The sequence below is a fragment of the Nyctibius grandis genome, chromosome 18 (genome assembly GCF_013368605.1).
Source record: "Nyctibius grandis isolate bNycGra1 chromosome 18, bNycGra1.pri, whole genome shotgun sequence".
Taxonomy (NCBI): domain Eukaryota; kingdom Metazoa; phylum Chordata; class Aves; order Nyctibiiformes; family Nyctibiidae; genus Nyctibius; species Nyctibius grandis.
The window spans coordinates 7,025,547-7,044,151 of record NC_090675.1 but is presented as its reverse complement, the minus strand read 5'-3'; the positions used below and the strand labels follow the sequence as shown (position 1 = coordinate 7,044,151).

General features: G+C 57.6%; 3 protein-coding genes across 6 annotated transcripts in view; 1 reads left to right on the top strand and 2 right to left on the bottom strand.

Moving 5' to 3' along the window:
• The window catches only part of MTMR4 (myotubularin related protein 4), a 53,022-nt gene extending 43,823 nt beyond the window's left edge, over positions 1 to 9,199 (bottom strand). Inside the window, exon 1 of one of the 2 annotated variants that reach the window (XM_068415736.1) lies at positions 9,177 to 9,199. The gene's annotated coding sequence lies outside the window, so the exon portion shown is untranslated. Of the gene's footprint in view, positions 1 to 4,000; positions 4,059 to 9,176 lie in introns of those variants that run through there. The other variant, XM_068415737.1, reaches the window with a different exon arrangement.
• Positions 9,200 to 10,621: 1,422 nt separating this feature from the next.
• On the top strand, positions 10,622 to 14,781 carry LOC137671918 (caspase-1-like). Its single transcript, XM_068415787.1, has 9 exons — positions 10,622 to 10,690; positions 11,152 to 11,424; positions 11,825 to 11,943; positions 12,186 to 12,362; positions 12,564 to 12,798; positions 12,928 to 13,080; positions 13,725 to 13,834; positions 14,197 to 14,302; positions 14,585 to 14,781. The coding sequence occupies exons 1-8, from the start codon at positions 10,684 to 10,686 to the stop codon at positions 14,287 to 14,289; spliced, it is 1,167 nt and encodes a 388-aa protein (XP_068271888.1). The 5' UTR covers positions 10,622 to 10,683; the 3' UTR covers positions 14,290 to 14,302; positions 14,585 to 14,781.
• Positions 14,782 to 15,483: 702 nt separating this feature from the next.
• Positions 15,484 to 18,058, bottom strand: ABHD11 (abhydrolase domain containing 11). 3 transcript variants are annotated; one of them, XM_068415670.1, is made up of 6 exons: positions 17,973 to 18,058; positions 17,601 to 17,739; positions 17,338 to 17,511; positions 16,756 to 16,926; positions 16,269 to 16,450; positions 15,484 to 15,973 (listed from the first exon to the last, which is right to left on the bottom strand). In XM_068415670.1, the coding sequence occupies exons 1-6, from the start codon at positions 18,056 to 18,058 to the stop codon at positions 15,835 to 15,837; spliced, it is 891 nt and encodes a 296-aa protein (XP_068271771.1). In that variant the 3' UTR covers positions 15,484 to 15,834. The 3 variants fall into 3 exon arrangements, with proteins under 3 accessions (XP_068271771.1, XP_068271769.1, XP_068271770.1); XM_068415668.1 differs by lacking the exon at positions 17,973 to 18,058 and having other exon boundaries at positions 16,756 to 16,922; positions 17,307 to 17,511; positions 17,601 to 17,918; XM_068415669.1 differs by lacking the exon at positions 17,973 to 18,058 and having other exon boundaries at positions 17,601 to 17,918.
• Between the last annotated feature and the right edge of the window lie 547 nt (positions 18,059 to 18,605).

The window sequence follows — 18,605 nt, the reverse complement described above, 5'->3', positions numbered from 1 at the left end:
TTCCTCTTTTGCCTCATTTAGCAATAGCAATGAAAGCTCTGCAGACTGTCTCCTAATGAGGCAGAAGATCTGCACAGAACCTCCGCGTTCAACAGTTTTATATTAAAAAATAATCTCCATTTACTCTCCTTGCTAAACAAAACAGGCTCTGTCTAGGATCATCTTATCCAGCATCCAAAGGTGCTTGGCTGCCCTCTTTCCAATGGAAACGCCGAGAACAGGCAGTGGAAAGGTCCCCATCTGTCTGCTGGCATGCCAGGAGGGGTGACACTCCCCAGAGAGCAGAGCTAGCAGACAGAATCGATTAACTTTTAAAACTACAGAAAGGGGAAAGAGCAAAGCACAGAGTAGGTAAGAAATTATCTCGTGCCAGTCCAAGGAAGTGCAAAGGACAGGAGGGAGGGCTGTGAGTCGCTTGCTGGCACATACCAGCCTTGGCATCCACTCCCCCTGTGGATCCGCATCCAGCTCGTGCTGGCTGCCTGCCGGTAACGTGGCATTCCCTCCAGCAGCTGCCTGCAATATGTCTCCAGGCCGCCCTATAATGAGCACAGTACCTTGGATGCTAGAAGCTACCGGCTCTCCTAAAGGGAGCCCTCAGCGGTGTGTCAGCCACAGGCACAAGAAAGGACATTACCAACTCTTCAGACAAAAGCACGCCCAGTCATTCATTTCTTCAGATCTTTTATTCGTCTTAAAAGTACTGCAAGGGCTTCCCTGCAGGCCCATCTCCTCTCTAAGCCCATCTTGAAATCTCAGCGTGAGGCAACTCCATTAATTATCGATCGCTTCCTGCACCAAGTCTCATCCTCACCTTCAGCAAGCAGAAAAGCTCCTCTCCAACACAGTTCTTCATGCTACCAACCTGCTGTGCTACAAAAAGAAAGCATCCGCTCTTCTAGGGTTGGCACTCTGATAACTCACAGTATCGTGACATTATACAGGAACAGAGTCAACGTCATCGCTTACTGTTTAAGGCAAAGACTAATTTTGCCAGGTCACCTCTTCGAAAGACACTGCCTCCCCAAAGCTCCCACTCGTTTTTCTCACCAGGCACTGCAGGCACCCACTTGAAGGATCACAACTGCCAGGCTGAGGAACAGAAACGAAGCTGTCACAGCCGTCGGGCCAACATCAGCACAAGGATCAGAGCAGAGCTGCTGCAGGAACAACTTTGCTTAATGTACTGTTTCCACTGCAGGCAGAGGAGCACTTGACACTGTCGTATAAGATGGTGCAATCTGGCAAAGCTACAGGGAAAGTCTGGGACTTGCTCTTAGGTCCCCTTGGGGATTCCTGCACTGACCTCCAATACCTGGGAGTCTCCCACCACAGCCCCTTCCCTTACCGCAGGACTCCTAACAAAAAGATTGTGTATTCTTGCTGTTATGTGCCCTTTAGTTGCAACTGTCACTACGATGACACACTACAGGTTCAAAACCCCCTGGAAAATAGGGACTTCACAGCTTAAACAAGTACTTCTCCTTTGAAATCAAGGTACTTTCTCTTCCCATAGGCAGCTAAACCCAAACACGAAAGCCCCGTGTACCTCAATAACAGACATTCAGACCCCAGTATACTTTTCACCTGCCTGAGTTAGAGGCAACAAGGCCCTGAGCAGGGCAGCAGTGTGGGAGCTGGAGCAGGAACGAAAAGGACACACAGCACCGGGTTATGCCAGGGGGGATAAAACTCCCTAAATCTAGTAATAAAATTACGTTATAAAGGCACTGTACTGCACGAGCTCTAGCACCAGTCCGAGCCTAGCAGTGTCAGAGCTGGCATCAGTACCAAAACTCACAACCACTTGGTTAACAGACCACCAGCTCACCCAGGCTACAAGTTCTTTGCGAAGAGCCGCCGCTGACCTCAGCTCTGTCCCTCTCCCTGGACACGCCGTTATTCCCTCTTCCTGCAAAGGGAAAGAGGCAGCACGCAGAGCCCCCGGCACCCTGTGGAAACCAGGTCCACAGACAGAGGAGCTGCCTTGCTGCAAGCAAGAGGAGATTTCTCTTTGCCCAGACCCCCCTCCTCTATATCCACAGCTACTTGCTGGGTTTGCATATATATCCATGGCCTCAGGATATCATCAGGTTGCTGGAGAAGGTGTGCAGAAACAGGGAGCACTGGGAGCTTTCCTTTCCTAGAGTAGTCGCCTCTTGTCAGCTGCTTGAAAAGGGAGTGGATAAGAAAAACACAAGCCAGTAGCTCCCCTGACAGAGAAATATTAAACGCTGGCACTTTCTAGAAGCAGATCTCCCTTCCATACCAGGCAGGTGATGAACAGCCTTGTGCAGGTGAGAGAAATGTTTGCAGAGTACTGAGAAGAACCAGGCACACTGGCTAGAAGCACAAAGGATTCAAATACACAGAAAGAAAAGCTGACAGCCCAGAAAGAGGAGACAAAGTGAATCGCCCTGCAGGGATCCCAGCCATTACGCTCTCTAACCCTTTGGGACTGTGGGGAAATGGCTGCCCAGCAGCACGGCAGGCACAGGGGCAGGCAGATGCTCATCACACCGGAACGCAGCAGCGGTTCCCCATGTCACGAGAACCTCAGCTTTCAAAAAAAAAAAAAAAACCCAAACAAACCCAAAACAAAACAAGCAGCATTGAACCGTAGCATTAAAGGAAATAACTCCCACATACAGAGGACATAAAAGTATTTGGCTGTTGCAAACCCTGGAGCCACACCACTTGTCACACTGGAGGAGCACTGGAGAGGGAATGAGGGGCTGACAAGGGTCCAGACCTTCCCAAGAGCACAGGAAAGTTGACAAGGGGACTCCAAAACATGAACTGTACTTCAGCACAGCCAGAGGGAAAATCTAACATCCCAGGTCGCTGGTAACGTACAGCGGACACAGTGCTACATAGAGCATCTTAAAAAAATACCTGATGCTTCCAGACGAGCTCACCAAATGCCACTTCGCTGTGCACCTTCCCACCAACCCCCCCCAATACGTTACAGCTGTACTTCCCCCACCCAAACACAGCCTTCGGCCTCACCACATGCAGTCTGCTCTGTTTCACATCTGACTTCAGCTTCCCCAAGCCTCGTGCCTGAAAAGACTCACTTCCACCTACCCAAGCCTGACCTTCAGGGCAGCACACGCTTTTTTAGTTTGCACCCAGACACCATGGGCTTGGCTCCAAAGTTTTTGGCAAGAATAGAACATTTTAGCCTTTGGGAAGTTCAGTCTACCATTAGGGAAGGAAGGCAGAAGTGCCTTTGGCACTGGGGCAGCTGGTGGGAGGCAGGAAGGGGACTGTGCAGTCTGGCCAGAAAGCAGAAGCAAGTACAAGCCCAGACAACGCTGAGTGGGGTGACAGGCAATGACTCCAGGGCTCCTTACGTTCTCCTAAACGCCCCGTGTCACAGGGAGCCCATCGGGTGACGATGCTCCCAGGCAGTACTGGCAGGCAAGCAGTGCTGCAGGAAGCACAGGCACCGACCCCAGCTCTGGGCTGGCAGCCAGCCACGCTCGCCCCAAGTACCCTCGGTGAGATGTTCTCAACACTGGGTGCAAGTGCCTCATAAACGAGATACTAAACAGGACAACCGCTTGTCTCATTCACACTAAAATAGTGAGACAGAGCTCCACCTGGCTCTGTCACACTCGGTGCTGGTGGTACCGAGTGCTACGTGCCAGTCATGCTCCAGCAATAAAGTACACTTCCACCGATTACTTTGAAAGATTTTAAAAAAAAAAACAAACTTATTGTGAATCCAGGCAGTACAGTTGAAATAAGAGAGGCAACTGAATAGATTTATGCTGGATTGCCACAAGGCACTCATCCACTCACAGAAAGCTGGCTACTTCAACAAGTTTCTAGAATAAAACACAACAAAACCCTCTGAAGCTTCCAGAAGGAACAATGCAAACTGCACCCCTCACTCGGAGCAGTCCTGGGTTTCAACAGAGACCATCAGAGAAAGACTGGCAGAGTCTAAGCAATTGAACTGACTGTAAAGTAGAAATGCTTTGAGGGTCCTTACCATAAAGCTGTCACTCACAAGCAGCACCATGTCCAAGCACGTTCTGCCAGAGAGAACAATTCCACAATTTCATTTTGCAATGAAGAACTGGTCAGGGTGGAAAAGGAATGACTCTGCTTTCCAGTCAGTGCTGCCTGAGCCATGGAATGGAAGAAAGCTGAGCTCTAGAGAATACCCTGCCATGAATGTGGGCTTAAGTTCAGATACAAGACTTTGCCCCTGAGCAGATAAGTTGTGAGCCGTGTCTACCTATGTCTCTGCTGCCAGGACAGACTCCTCCAAAGAGGGGTGGAGCTGACAGCGCTTAGCAGCCTCAGCAAAAGTCACCAGATCTGGCTTCGTGCTAGGTCTCAGGCAGAGGTGCCTGATGTATAGCTTATACTTTGCCATCAGAACAGTCCCATCCACTTTACTCCTAGCTAACGCCATTCCCAAGGCTTAGGTAAATCTCAGCCCTCCACGGTGTGAATGCTGTGCCTGTCCTCCACGGTGTGATCAGATCCATACCCTTGCAAGAGACAGAGAGATATTTCCCCCAGGAAAATCAATATTGACAAAAGCAAAGCTCTATTGTGCATGCCCAGGACAACCGACCTCCACGTGTTTTATAGTGCACGAGATCAGCTGTATCAAACACGCTGCTGAGCAAACACTCCACCTAGAAGATAAGCGCTATGAGCCACGAGGGAAGCAAGATTGGTATTGCTCTAAATCAGAGACTAAAAGCAATAAGGCACCTACAAACACACACAACAAAAAAGGAAGCCTCTCAGGCTGGCAACTTGATACGTGTTGAAACAGAATATACAGACATGTAACTCCCCTCTCTTGGGATATGCCCTGGGCAGGCTTCTCCCTGGTGAAGAAGAAATTTGAGGGCATCTCTCAACAGAGAAACAAAGTCAAAATAAAAAGTAACAACAAAGTCATTACCACTGCTAAGAGCAGGGACCACCCGTTTAGTTTTGTTGTTGCTATGTCCCATTAATGTTATCTCCCCTAGGAAAGGCTTCCACAGACCCTACACAGATCACCCAGGTCTGCAGAAAGATGCTGCAAAACAAATCCCATGCAAAACTATTCCCATGATTCGATCCCCATCCCCGGGGAAGCGCCCTGGGGAAGGAGCTCCTCCAGCCCAGAGGCAAACCCAGGTACAGCAGTGAATGGAGGCTCCATGCCAAAACCTCAGCAGGAGGAGGGCTGAGCATACACACAGCAGGAGAGCTGTCGGGGAGCTGTGTCGGAAGGAGTCTCGATAGACCCGAAACCTCCACGCGCGTGAAACCCTCTCAGCAGCCATCACACTCACCAAACCAGAGATAAATGAAGCAAAGCTGGAGGGAAATAGATGGCAGGTAAGGGGGACGGGTGTGTGCGCCCCAAAAATGACTCCAAGAGCTCAGGCTTATAGAGGAGGGCTCCCTGCTACCAGCACATGCTCTCTGGCAGGAAAACAGGCTCATTTCAAACGGGATTTAACCACTGAACGCGTTTCGGTTTCATTTCAGCTCACGTTCCCAATTAAAAGAGCTGATTTCCTTGCACAGGCAAGGAACCACGCACCACCGCGGCGTGCACAGCAGCACAGTGCGGTACTGCTGCCAGAGCCTTTCAAATCAATCACGACGTCTACAGCTCTGCCTGCAAAGCTGAAGCACCTCGCACCGGGGCAGTTTCCTTCCTCGCAGAAATTCATCATCTCCGATGGAAGAAAGTACGCCTGATTTCCCTGGATTCTCTGGGCTGCGAGGTGCAGACGCGGTTGTACTTGCTGCAAAGCAGAGAGCAAGACAGGAACCAAACAACACGCACTCGAAAGTAGGCCTGACCGGGCATTTACTATTTATAAGCTAATCATCTGATCCCTCCTAAGGGAAATCCTATCCTTTCGGGATGTCGAGAGCGCACGTAGCTGCACAGTCTCCCAGGACTGCTAGGGAGGAACAGAAGGGAAGAAATTATATCAGCGAGGAGTGCACTCAAAGTGCCCGGACAAAATTCCTCCCTGCTCCGTAACAGCACTGGCACCCTCCTGGAGAGCAAGCCAGGGATTAAGAACAGGGATTAATCCGTTACGCTAATTTGCTAAGAGCAAAGTAATTTTTTAAAAAGCTCTCCTCTCCATTCATCGTTATCTAAAAAGGGCTCTGATCTGTTCTGCAAATGTTGATGTTTTCCCACAAGCAGCGATAGTGGAGTCTCACAATAAAAGCCTGCATCGAAATCCAGAAACAGCAACAAGCAAAAAACTGTGGCTGGATGGAGCTACCTTGGAGGGTGCGTGAGCAAGGACGGAAGAGAAAGGTACGAACTTTCATAGTTGCTTGCCAGTTATTAATTCCTGAGGGAACATTCCTGCCCTGGGAAGTTGAGTGTGATGTGCAAGTATACAGCACTGATTTTTTTTTTCTCCTGTTCACCTTTTTCCCTGATAAAAATAATCTGGGTTAGATTATACTGCTTGATTTTCTTGTAAAACAATGCTCAGTCATTCCCAATGCAACTGCACACTCTTTCAATGCAACCACCCCCCCTAAGAAACAATCTCTCTTTCTCTCTAGCCTCTATTTATTTCACTTACCAACTTATTACTGAGAACAACTCTCTCCCCCAGACGACAACAGCCTCTAAAGACGAGCTGACCACAGAGAACAGGAGTGGAAATAGCTCTGTCTCAAACAGCACAGATTAAAGCAGCATCTCTCAGCGGAGGAGGCCCAGCTCCTGGGTCAATCCTCACAAACAGGGCTAACCAGAGCCATCCAGGTCTGGTGCCTGCCTTCAGGTAAGCAAAGCTCAGCGAGACGCAGCCCGCCAGGAAGGGGAATCACTGCACACATCATCCCTTCGCTCCCACCAGAGCCGGGACAAGGGCGACTTTGAAAAGCCCCACGTGAACACAAAAACAAAAGCAAGCCAGTGCATACTTTGGCAGATCGAGATAACAATAAAAGCTGGCACAGCGGCATTCTCCAAAGCCTCCGTATCATGGTAAGATCTAGTCCTAAAGCTCCGCTTGAATTTGTTTTTTTTTTTCCTTTTAGCTTGCTGCAGACAAATCTGACAGCTAAGTGACCCTGTTAGCAAGACAGAAGGGCTGGAAGAACATTGCCACAAAACTAACAGCAATGATACATCTGAGGAAATTTCCCTCTTCAGGCTCTCTCAGAAAAATCAAATAACTGTCAGCACCAGCGTAAGCAGATTCCTGCACACACAGCAAACGAAAGGGGAAAACAGATGTTCCTAGAAATTAACAACTATAGGGAAAACTTTTAATTTATTTCCCAGTCTTCATCTCAGTTTGTTTATTTAGATATTTATCTTACAGTGAACACCCTGAAAGACATTATGGCCACCTTACAAACTCCCAAGCAGAACAGCCCAAAGAACTTCCCGACTGTTAGCCAAGCTGCAATACTTGCCATTGCTTTTTTTATTAAAAAAAAAGTATTGAGGCTTGATGTAAAAGTTGCCAGCAAATACAAAGTCATCACTGACTATGGGAAGTTTATTCTCATGCTTGAATCTCTATCACTTAAAAATATGTGCTTTGGTTTCCACATACACACCCATATACCACCACCAGCCACACTGAATTCCCACAGTCCAACTTCAGTCCTCCACAGGTCCACGCAGACCTTCTCGTTGAAAGAAGCAGATGGAGTTCTCGTCACCACATGGCAGCTTTTTTCACCTTTAATCCCACTCTCATACATCGTCTCTGAACTCCACCCAGCTTTCCACCAGCCTTCGCACCACGCGCAGGCACCAAACCTGGGGGCAGCAGCGCAGGAGCGTTTGCACCAGGGAGAGCTGAGCTAAAACACCCTCTGCTCCTTCTCCCTTGTTCCTCTGTTGGTGGGACAGGCTATCAGTTCCTGAGCAGTTTGCTTCCTCTGGCAGTAGCTGTGTGGCCTCACCAGAAGTACAGCACCAAACTAACCACACCACTGTATCAGATGCTCAGCTCTTATTTTACGCTCAGCACTCCGAGTTGCTTGTGTGCTTCATCAGCTTTTAGCTGCAAACTTTCTTCAGGTCATTGACAAAATCAACAGCAGGATCCTTACAAGACTGTTAAGATAACATCTCCAATAATGTCCTGGGAGCCACCAATTTAACATGGGTTATTTTGAGCTCATCCCCCTTAATTCACCAGGAAAACCCAAAGGCATCCTATCAAATGATTGAGGGAAGCCTATGTTTGCAACACGCAGTTGTTCGAGTTGTTTTCTTTTTTAAATAAATGTCAAATCTGCAACAACACTGGCTCCACACCAAACCACCAAACTTCAGCCACCAGCAGTTTCAAACCACCACAGAAAGCTTCGTTGGCTTCTACCCAACAAGGAGGGGAGGCACCTTCTCAAAAAAACAGCAACGTGTGCGGGGGCACCGGGCAAACCCCACCAGGCGGGATGCGGGCGAGAGCCACCAGCTCCGCCCCGTTACCGCGGTCGGGGTGGCACAAGGCTGTCCCACCCGCGACGTGCTTCCAGGTGGGATCCCCCCTGCCCGCACGGCTCCCGCCGGGTGGGAGGCAGGGAGGGCCCTTGGCAGGAGGGCAGCGGAGGCGCTCCCGGGCCGCGCCCGCAGCCTCCGCTCCGCGCCCGAGGTCTCCCGCCGGCGGCCACGGCTCACCGTGCCTGGGGGCCGCCCGCTGCCGCTCCCGGTACGGCGGAGCGGAGGCCCCGCGGAGCCGCCGGACCGAGCCGCTGTCCCATTGCAAGGCCGACAGCGGGCAGGCTGCCCCCGCCCCGGGCCTGACCCGGCGGAAGCCCCGCGTCTCCCTCCTTCCTTCTTCTTAACGGGAACCAGATTCTACCCCCGCGGCGGCACCTCGGGGCCGCCCCCCGCGATCACCGGCCACCCCCCGCCGCGGCGGGCAGCAGTACAGGCTGGCCCGGGTCCGCCGCCACCGCCCGCCCCACCGGGACCGGGTCGCGGGCCCGCCACCGCCGCCTCAGCGCTGCCGCACCGCCCCTCACAGACAGGCCCCGGGGAGGCCCCGCTCACCGGGAGGCGGCGCGGAGGAGGAGCGGGGCCCGGCTGGGCGGCGGGGAGAAGCCTGAGGAGCGCCGCGGGGCCCGGGCAGGGCCGGGGGCAGGGGCCGCGCTCGGGGCCCGGGGGGCGGCGGCGGGAGGGGAGAGGGCACCCGGCGGGGTCTCACCTGGCTCCGGCCGCGCCGCTCCCGCCTCTGCCGCGTGCAGCTCCCCGCCCTGCGCCCCCCCACCGACCCGCGCGCCGCAGCCAATCAGCGCCCGGCGCCGCCGGCACCGCCGGCCAATGAACAGAGCGAACGCGTCCCCGCCCAGCGCACCCGGCCGCCGGAGCACGCCCTTCTCCTCGCCCGCAAGCCTATCCCGTGACCCGGCGCGGCGCGCCGCGCGGCGCGGGGCGGGACCCGACGGTCAGCGCCCAATGAGAATTCACAGCGCGTCCCATTGCAGCCAATCGCGGCCGGTTAACCCTTCCCTCAGAGAAGGGCGGGCAGTCACCGGGGCGTCGCGGGGGGGGGGCGAAAATAACCGGGGGGGCATAACCGGGGCGGGGGGGCATCCCCTCACGTGACCGCCCGGTGACCAGTGCCTCACCACCCTCACAGCAAAGAATTTCTTCCTAATATCTAATCTAAATCTCCCCTCTTTCAGTTTAAAACTGTTCCCCCTCATCCTATTACTATGTGCCCTTGTAAAAAGTCCTTTTCCCGCTTTCCTGTAGCCCCTTCAGGCACTGGAAGGTGCTAGAAGGTCTCCCCGGAGCCTTCTCTTCTCCAGGCTGAACAGCCCCAGCTCTCCCAGCTCCTCTGGCCTTGCTCCAACTGCTCCGTGTCCTCCTTATGTTGGGCCCCAGAGCTGGACACAGCACTGCAGGGGGGGGTCTCATGAGAGCGGAGCAGAAGGGCAGAATCCCCTCCCTCGCCCTGCTGGCCACGCTGCTGGGGATGCAGCCCAGGATACGGTTGGCTTGCTGGGCTGCAAGCGCACATTGCTGGCTCATGGTGAGCTTCTCGTCAGCCATCACCCCCAAGTCCTTCTCCTCAGGGCTGCTCTCAATCCATTCTCCGCCCAGCCTGTGTTTGCGCTTGGGATTACAAATACCACATGCAGGACCTTGCACTTGGCCGTGCTGAACTTCATGCGGTTTGCACGGGCCCACCACTCCAGCCTGTCCAGGTCCCTCTGGATGACATCCCTTCCCTCCAGCGTGTCAACCACACCACACAGCTTGGTGTCGTCGGCAAACTTGCTGAGGGCGCACCCAATCCCACTGTCCATGTTGCCAACAAATACTTCTGCCATTCCCACCTGAGTCTCACCCTACACTCAACCTGCCCTGTGAAACAGCCCTGCACCGTGGGTGCTGGGTGTTGCAGCTCTGGGGCAGTTACATGCGCTCGTGATGTCCCAGTGTCATGGGGACGTACTGAGCGCGTGCAGGAGGAAGTCCAGGAGTTGCTGCAAAGGGCGCAGGCGCTCTGGCCCCTTGCTTGGTGGGCTTGCAAGCCTGTGCTGGCTTTAGGTGACCGTGGGGTCTTGTGCGTGGTATGACAACAGCCCCAGGGTGGGGCCTGAGTAGGAAACTGGAAACGACACGGTGACAAACACTTGCTTTCATTTTCCCCCTGCAGCGAAAAGACTTTGTAGTTCCTTCAGCAGGCCGGGGACTGAGGGCCGATGGCGGGTGAGTACGACCAGCAGTGCTGGGGCTCGGTGGTGGGACCGGGTCCTGCCTGAGTCCTGCCCGGGTCCTGCTTGCCCTGGCTGGCCTGATACACAGGGACACGGTGCGGCACGCAGGCTGGGTCCCAGGACACTGCACCCATGAGTAGCTGGGGCCTTGCTCCTTGCAAATGTGTCCCCTGGGGCACTTTCTGGGGGTGTGTGGGAAAAGCGGGAGGTGGGCGATGGCAGGGGAAGACCCCGGGGTGGGCAATGAAGGAAGGAGCAGCACCCCGGGTGGGCAATGGGGAGGGGGAGCACACAGGGTGGATGGTAGGGGAGGGATCAACAGCTGCGGGGGGGCAATAGGGAAGGGATAAGCACTCGCGGGGGCGATGGGGAAGAGGAAGCCCCCGGAGCAGGCAGTGGGGCAGCAGAAGCCGTGGCGTGGCGGCTCTGGGCACTGACGGGGCCACCTTGCAGACCGGCTGCTCCTGAACGTGCGAACAGCCTTTGTGGAACGTGTGAGCAAGGCGGTGATCTCTGGGCTGCTGGACGAGCTGCTGGCCCAAAGGGTGCTGAACCTTGAGGAGGTGGACGAGGTGCAGGACAGACATATTGTGCGCGCTGACAAGGCCCGCTGCCTCATCGACAGCGTGCGCCTGAAGGGCACCAGGGCCAGCCAGATCTTCATCGACAGCCTCAGGAAGCGCGATGGCACCTTGGCGGAAGAGCTGGGTCTGGCCGCTGAGTTGGGTGAGAGATGTGGGGCCGTGGTCTGCTCCCAGCCATGCTGGAACTCCCGGTGCCTCTGGTGGGGTGCTGGAGGAGGGGGCCGGGACCGTGGTCTGCTCCCAGCCATGCTGGAACTCCCGGTGCCTCTGGTGGGGTGCTGGAGGAGGGGGCCTGGCCCTGGCAGGTGTCCCAGGCCTGAAGGCAAGGGGCAGTTGGGCATCCCTGATGTCACTGCTCTGTGACACTGAGTCCCCCTTGCCATGCAGCGATGACCTGGCTCTCAGGGGTGGCTGTCCCCCGTGGGGCTGAACAGGGAGCCTCAAGGGGCAGAGCCCAGCTCTACTCACCTGTCCGTGCTCTGCGACAGGCCCCTCTTGCTGCAGGTCCTTCCCAGTGTAACTGTGGGGCTTTCTGCTTGCAGGGCCCCCCGGTGCACAGCTGGCCTCCCCTGGGCCCCCCGTCGGCATCCAGGGCCAGCAGTGGATCCAGCAGTGCTCTCTGAGCGAGTACCAGCGCATCAGGGACACAGAGGGAGACCAGGTGCTGTGGGCAGAGGAGATGAGAGGAGGGCTGGAGCGTGGCCCGGCTGCCCTGCCGGCACGGGCAGGGGCTTGCCGAGGGGAGCCAGGGTCCTCGCTGGCCCAGGAGCAGGGCACAAGTTGTGGGGAGATGCCCCAGGGAGAGGGAGATGTGGTTGCTGCACCCATGTGCCTTCTCTGCCTCCCAAGAAAAGCTCCCTGCACCCACCCACCGCTGAGCGCTGCCTCTTTCCCTCCTCACAGATCTATCCCATACATCTACCGCAGAAGACGCGAACCCGTAGGGCCCTGCTCATCTGCAACATTGAGTTTGAGCACTTGAGGTGGCGGGGTGGGGCTGAAGTGGACGTGGAGGGGATGACGAGGCTGCTGGAAGGGCTGGGCTATGTGGTGGATGTCCATCGCAACTTAACTTCCCAGGTAAAGGACTGCACAAAGCAGCTGCCACCGGCCCCAGGAGTGGTGCAGAGACCCTCCTTGTGTGCGTTGGTGATGGGGGGCTCAGGCACCACAGGGACACATCTGTCCCCAGTGGCAGTGGCTCCTGCCCACAGCTGGTGTCTGGATCTCCACACAGGTGGTCACAGGTGGCTGATGTTCTCTCCTTGTGCTGGTTTGTAGGAGATGGCTATGGTCATGAAGGATTTTGCGGGTCACAAAGGCCACTGCACCTCTGACAGCACCTTCCTGGTCTTCATGTCCCACGGGGTCAGGGCTGGGCTCTGTGGGACCAAGAGCAGAGATGAGACCACAGACATCCTTTCCCTCAACACCATCTACGAGACATTCAACAACAAGCACTGCCAGGCGCTGCTGGGCAAACCCAAAGTGGTCATCATCCAGTCCTGCCGTGGAGGTGAGTCCCTGCTACAAGGTGCCTGCTAGGCGAATGAGCTGGCCAGGCTCTTTCAGGGCACGTGAGCCCCGAGCACAGGGTGGGGATGGGACACCCCATCATGGCTGATGGCCGGCCCTGCCTTCCTAGGCAAGGCTGGTTCTGTTCTGGTGAGCTACTCCGCAGACCCTGCCGTGCCCACTCCCAGCTCGGCTCCCACGATCCCTGCAGGGCTGGAAGATGATGCAATTTGTGAAGTCCACCTGGAGAGTGATTTTGCCACTTTACATTCTTCCACGCCTGGTAAGCAGTTCCTGGAGACAGTTGCTCTGCCTGAGGGCAGGCGAGGGCGACAGGACTCCCATTCCTGATGCCATGGGTCTCCTCCACACCTCTGCCTCCTTGGGGCAGGTCACCAGGGGTCCCGTCCATCCAGTGACTGCTTGGGCATTGCTCCAACACAGCCGCTGGAGAAGGCAATGTCCCCCGATGCCAGGGTACAAGGCTGCTCCACGACACCCACAGATCCCTCTTAGCAGCACCAGGGCCAGAGCTTTGTGCCCCTGTCTGGCTGCCTTCCCTCCCTGCCGGCTCAGCCCTCCCTACTGGCTCTGCCTGCACTCCTTCCCCAGCTGATTTATCTCACTGCACTGGCTGGCCAGGGGAAATAGTCATCTCCTGCTGGGTTGCAGATGGCTCCAGGCCAGGCCAGCCTGGCAGCTGGCATGGCTGGGGGCATGGGAGAGCAGAGAGGTTTGGAGAAAATATTCACAGCACTTCTGTCTTCCCTGGGATGCCCTGTCCTTTTCCCATGCTGTGGGTTGGATGGGCCAAATATAATGATCTCAGAGAAGGTGCCCCAGTCTCCTGCTCCAGCACCCAGCGTTAAGCACTGTTGCAGTGAGGGAGACCAGTGAAATCACGCTTGGCATCTTCTGTCTCCCCAGATACTGTCTCCTGGAGAAGCTCAGTAACAGGCTCTGTTTTCATTCAGCGCCTGATAGAGCAGTTCCGAAACCACGCCTGTAGCAGCGACTTACAGGAGCTCTTCCGAAAGGTGAGGCTCTGTAGGTGACTGCAGGCGTGCCGGCAGATTAGGCCACGCCACTGGTCACAAATACTGCTCAGAGCACAGGTCGGGCCAGGGCAGGCCATTTCTCGGCAGGCCTCTCTGCAGCAGGCTGTGTCAAAAAGGGGTCTGCTTTGGCCTGGAAAGTCAGCTGGACCTCTGGAGGCACCAGCACCCTTCCACGTGGTGGGCATGCAAGAGCCCGGCGTGTTGGCACAGCCTGTGGCATCCGCTGTGCCACCAGACATGTGCCTGGGGATGCCCCTGGGGATGCCTCCTGACTCCCTGCACCCTTCCCGTGCTGGGACCAGAGCTGCTCTCATTTCTCCCCACTGTCTCTCTCACCCCAGGTCCAATATTCCTTTGGAAAGTTCCCTCGGCAGTTGCCATCACAGGAACGGACTACGATGCTCAGGAAGTTCTACCTCTTCCCAGGCCACTGATCTCCTGCCCACAGTGAGTCTTTTCACCTCACACCTCTGCAGCAGCCTTTTGTCTGTGCCCCAAACCCGGTACCTGGCCAGCAAGGAGGAGCGGGGAGAGAAAATCCCCACCACTCCTGGGCTCCACTCGCGGCTCGGACAGGATAGCCAAAGGCCTCGTGTGCTGGTAGCCGGGGTGGCGTAGCGGCCTGACTCCATCCCCATCTCCCAGCTGGCTGTAGGAGAGGCAGGCGCTCAAGGAACTTGTTTCAGTAGCCCGCATCTCAGGAGCTTCTTGGTCTAATGTTCTTCACAGGTGAAAAAGTAATACCCGGACAGAAAAAGTGTTTGAGATTGGGGGTAACACAGCAGAAAGCTCAAGCTCAAGGCGAATGCAGCCCTGCTCCAGAGATGCACTTCTTCGGAAGAGAGAAAAAGCCAAGAACAGCTCTGCAGAAGTACAGTGACTCTCCAAACCAGCTACTTATGCCCCCTCTGCTAGGCAATTACAAACAGACCTGGAATAAAACAGTCCTTGGTCTCCTCTCCTCCTTTCCTTTTGTGGCCTCCAAACAACCCCAGACTGAGCACACTCTTCCCAGGGAGCAGCAGACACCAGTTAGTGCCTCTCTAACTGCCCCCAGACAGAGCCTGTCCGCAGTTGTGACAGAGACAATCCATCACCCCCGGAGCCGCTTCTGCCCCGTCTCTGGCTTTACCTGTCATCTGATAAAGGGATTTTCACAGCAGACGGCACCACTCCTCCGCCTTTAGCCCACCGTGGGTGGTCGTTACGGCCGGCAGCAGCTGCTGGTACGTTGCCTTCTTGGGGGGATGCTGCGAGTAGGTGGGGGGTGAGAAATAGAAGGAGCTCAGGGAGGAGGGGACGCCCATCTTTGGGGCAGGCTGGGCACACATGCTTGGGGGGATTTCCGTGCCTCCCTCCTGCAGGCTCACAGCATCTCCTTGCTCAGGAGGCAGCTTCCCCCACTCCCCGATCCCCCCGCTGCCCCTGAGGTGGAGGAAGGACACGATTCCCTTTGGGAGCCATGAAAGGTCCTCAAACCCACATCTTCCACACACTGCTCCCACAGCTCGGTGTGTCACAGGCCCAGCCCAGCTGTCACCTCCCACCAGCATCCCTGCTGCTAAGCGAGAGCCCCTTCCTGTGCCCACCACTGCCCTCCCTGTCCCCCCACGGCCACATCCAAACCATTTTCTGCCTTGACATGGATTCAGCTTTATTGCATGTCCTGCAAAGTCACAACCAGATCCACAACCAAGTGGTCTGGCAGCAGGAAAAGGAGAGGGCTCTCCTGCCCCCTCCTAGTGTCCAAGGGCAGTGTCCTGGGCCAGTGGACCCCATGTCCCTGCGAGGTGGCAGGACAGCTCAACGGGATGAAGGTCCCTCTCCACTCCGGCTCCAGATGTCCCAGGGTGGGAGAAGGCCTTGTAGACAGAATCGAACTGCAAAGTGGGCAGCCGGTCCACCTGAGCCCCTCCTCACAGAGCCCACAGAGCTCCTCAGGTCCCACGCGGTGCTTGCAGAAACCCTGGTCCCCAGCGCTACAGTGGTGGCAAGAAATTGAGGACAGCAGTGATGAATTCTTCGAATTTATCCTGATGGACTATGTGGCCTGCACCTTCAATGTGCTGGACATCTGCCTTGGGGAAGAGGCGCTGGATCTCTGGGTAGTCTTTAGAGCTGCAGGACAAGGGAACACGCCATGGGAAGCATGGTCAGAGGTGCATCCAGGTGTCTTCCCTCACCCTCCCCAAGAAGAGGGGAGTCTGACCACATCCCCTTTCCTGCTGGGAAAGCCTGGGGCTGCCCCCAGGTTCCCCGTCGCTCTCCAGCACGTTGGTGTCACTGGCTGCTGGAGGCACAGAGCTTGCTTCAGGACCTTCTCCATCTCAGGGGCTTCCTCCCACCCAGGACAGCTGCAGAAGAGCACAAGGGGTCAAACCACAGACTTTGAACTGCTTCTCTCCAGTCCCACCTGATATAGGGCGAGTTGGATCCTCCCAAGAAGAGTGCAGGGCCAGGATACGGCTTGTGGAAGACGGGGAAGCTCATGATATCTGCCAAGTGGTGGGAAATAGCCTCCAGGTTCACCCGCCAGACATAGCGGCCCTCCACCTCCACCAGGTTGGTCAGGAGGAACTGTCTCAGCTGCGGGAGCTGCCACAGAAGGGGAATGTGCCAGGGAAATTGTATGCTCTTCAGTAAGAGCAACAAGCCCTTAAGATGTCCTGGCACCCTCCGTCCTCCCCTCCACACGGTTCTGACCATCTCCCATGCTGCATGTCTGTCACGTTCCCCATGGGCCCTGCAGTCCTGGTGAGATGTCCTCCAGCTGCCCACGACAGTGGCGAGTGAGCAGGGGTGGACTGAGTCCCGCTGGCACTGTGGCCCTAAAGCCCTGTGCTCCGGTCCTCAGGACAGGCTGGGAGCAGAAACCCCCTCCAAGGAGAAGGATTTCCTACCTGGACCACCGGACGCAGCTGATCATCAGCCAGCTGGCGGGCTGCAGAGCGGGACACACCACCTGGGATCTTCACCGACTTCATGGCAGAGATGTAGGCAGAGAATTCGGAGACAGACGCGGTTGAGACGGGACTAATGTCTACAGAGATGAGGCGCTCCACCAGGTCTGGCTGGGGACACAAGCAGGGCAGATGGATACCAGCCAAGATCTCCCCAGTGGGACTGGGCTCCGCTCCCAGTCAGGGCTTTTAGCTCCCTCCTGCCTCAGCGAAGACTCCATGTGCCCTTCCCCAAGTCCCTGTTTCCCTGTGCCTTGGCACGGGAGATCTCCAAGTTCCCTCGCAATCAGTGCCAGAGGGACAGGGCAGATGTGGGTTGGCGAACAGAGACCTGCTCCTGCTCCCGCATCCCATCATCTCACAGCTGAGCGGGACAGCAAAAAGCCACCTCCCGCAGGGCTGTGGGCAAGGCTGGCACCGGTGAAGGGCCCCCACAGGTGCCACCCCCCTTCCTACAGCCTCCCACTCCAGGAGCCCCCCAGCCCGCTCACCCCCCAGCCCAGGAGCCCCGCGCCTGCCGACCCGCTGCAAGGCCATTGTCATGGCCGTCTTGCCCCCCATGCTGTGTCCCAGGAGGATGCACTTGGTGATGCCCAGGCGGGTCAGGAGGTGCTGCACATCCAGGCTCATCGCTTCGTAGGTCATCAGCGGGCTGTGGGGGCTGCCGCCGTGGTTCCGGGCGTCCAGCGTCAGCACCTGCGTGGGCAGGGTCACCCCGTCACCCCCGGCCCGCGCACCCCCTCCCTGGGGTGCTGCTGACCCCACCCCCACCCCCAGGGTCTCACCTTGCCGCCCCCGCGGCGCACCAGCGCCTTGGCCACCGTCTGGAAGTTGCCGTGGCTGCCGAAGAGCCCGTGGAGCAGCACCAGGGGCGGCCGGTCCCCGCCACCGCCCCCCGCCTCCACGTGGGCCAGCGGCACCGCTCTGCCGGGGAGAGGGTCGGATGGGGGCGGGGCCAGGGGCAGGGCCGGGGCGTTGGGGGCGTGCTCAGGGGTGGGGGCGCGGTCAGGGGCTGAGGGCCACGGGCTGGCGAGGGGTGGAGGGGGGCTGGGGGCGGGGTTAATGCCGGGGGCGGGGCCCAACCCCATCTACCGGCCCCGCCCCTCCCCTCGGGACCCCTCCCACCGCCCCCGCCCCACGCGCGGCCGGGCCCTTACGTCACCACGGAGCGGGCGGCGGCAGCGGGCGGCGGGCGCGGGCGCCCTGGCGGGGCGGGGGCGCGGGGCAACCGGCGGAGCATCATGGCGGCGGCGGCGGCGCGCGAGGGCCGTGACGCAGTGCGCGCGGGCGGCTCCGCCCCGCCCCGCTGCCGGCGGCGGGCGCCCCCTGGCGGCGGGAGGGCGGCCCTCCTCCCTCCCGGTGTCGGGCTCTGCCTGCGCCTGCCGGGCTCGGGGCGGCAAGGTCACCCCGCGCCGCGCGCTGCCGGTCACCGCCCGCCGCCCCCCGGCCCGGACAGAGCCGCCCCGCCGATGCGGTGCCGATCGTTATCGCTGCCGCGAGCGGGGCGAGGCGGGGCAGCGTGGGGCGGGCGGGTCACCCGCCTGCGAGGGGGGCTGCGGGCAGACAAAGCGCTGGGGCCGGGCGGGCTCCCGCTGCCTGCTCCTGCCTGCAGCTGCCTCCGAGGCCGGGGGCGACCCAACCTCCCGCTCCTGCCTGCCCCGGGGCAGCGTCTTCCCGACAGCGGCTCCGAGCGGGCAGCGGTGCAGGCAGCCCCGGGGCAGGGTGCGGGCAGCCCCCCGGGCAGGGTGCGGGCAGCCGGGGGATTGCCCAGCCCCGCTGCCTGCTCAGGT

What these genes read in the sequence shown, in the direction of transcription:
- LOC137671918 (XM_068415787.1), top strand. An exon ending in CATCCAGTCCTGCCGTGGAG is followed by an intron (nt 12,799 to 12,927) that starts GTGAGTCCCTGC and finishes CTGCCTTCCTAG; the next exon opens with GCAAGGCTGGTTCTGTTCTG. An exon ending in TACAGGAGCTCTTCCGAAAG is followed by an intron (nt 13,835 to 14,196) that starts GTGAGGCTCTGT and finishes CTCTCACCCCAG; the next exon opens with GTCCAATATTCCTTTGGAAA.
- ABHD11 (XM_068415668.1), bottom strand. Translation starts at nt 17,903, where the DNA reads ATGGGGTTGGGCCCCGCCCCCGGCATTAACCCCGCCCCCAGCCCCCCT. An exon ending in TGCGCCGCGGGGGCGGCAAG is followed by an intron (nt 17,512 to 17,600) that starts GTGAGACCCTGG and finishes CTGCCCACGCAG; the next exon opens with GTGCTGACGCTGGACGCCCG. An exon ending in CGGGGCTCCTGGGCTGGGGG is followed by an intron (nt 16,923 to 17,306) that starts GTGAGCGGGCTG and finishes GTCCCCAGCCAG; the next exon opens with ACCTGGTGGAGCGCCTCATC.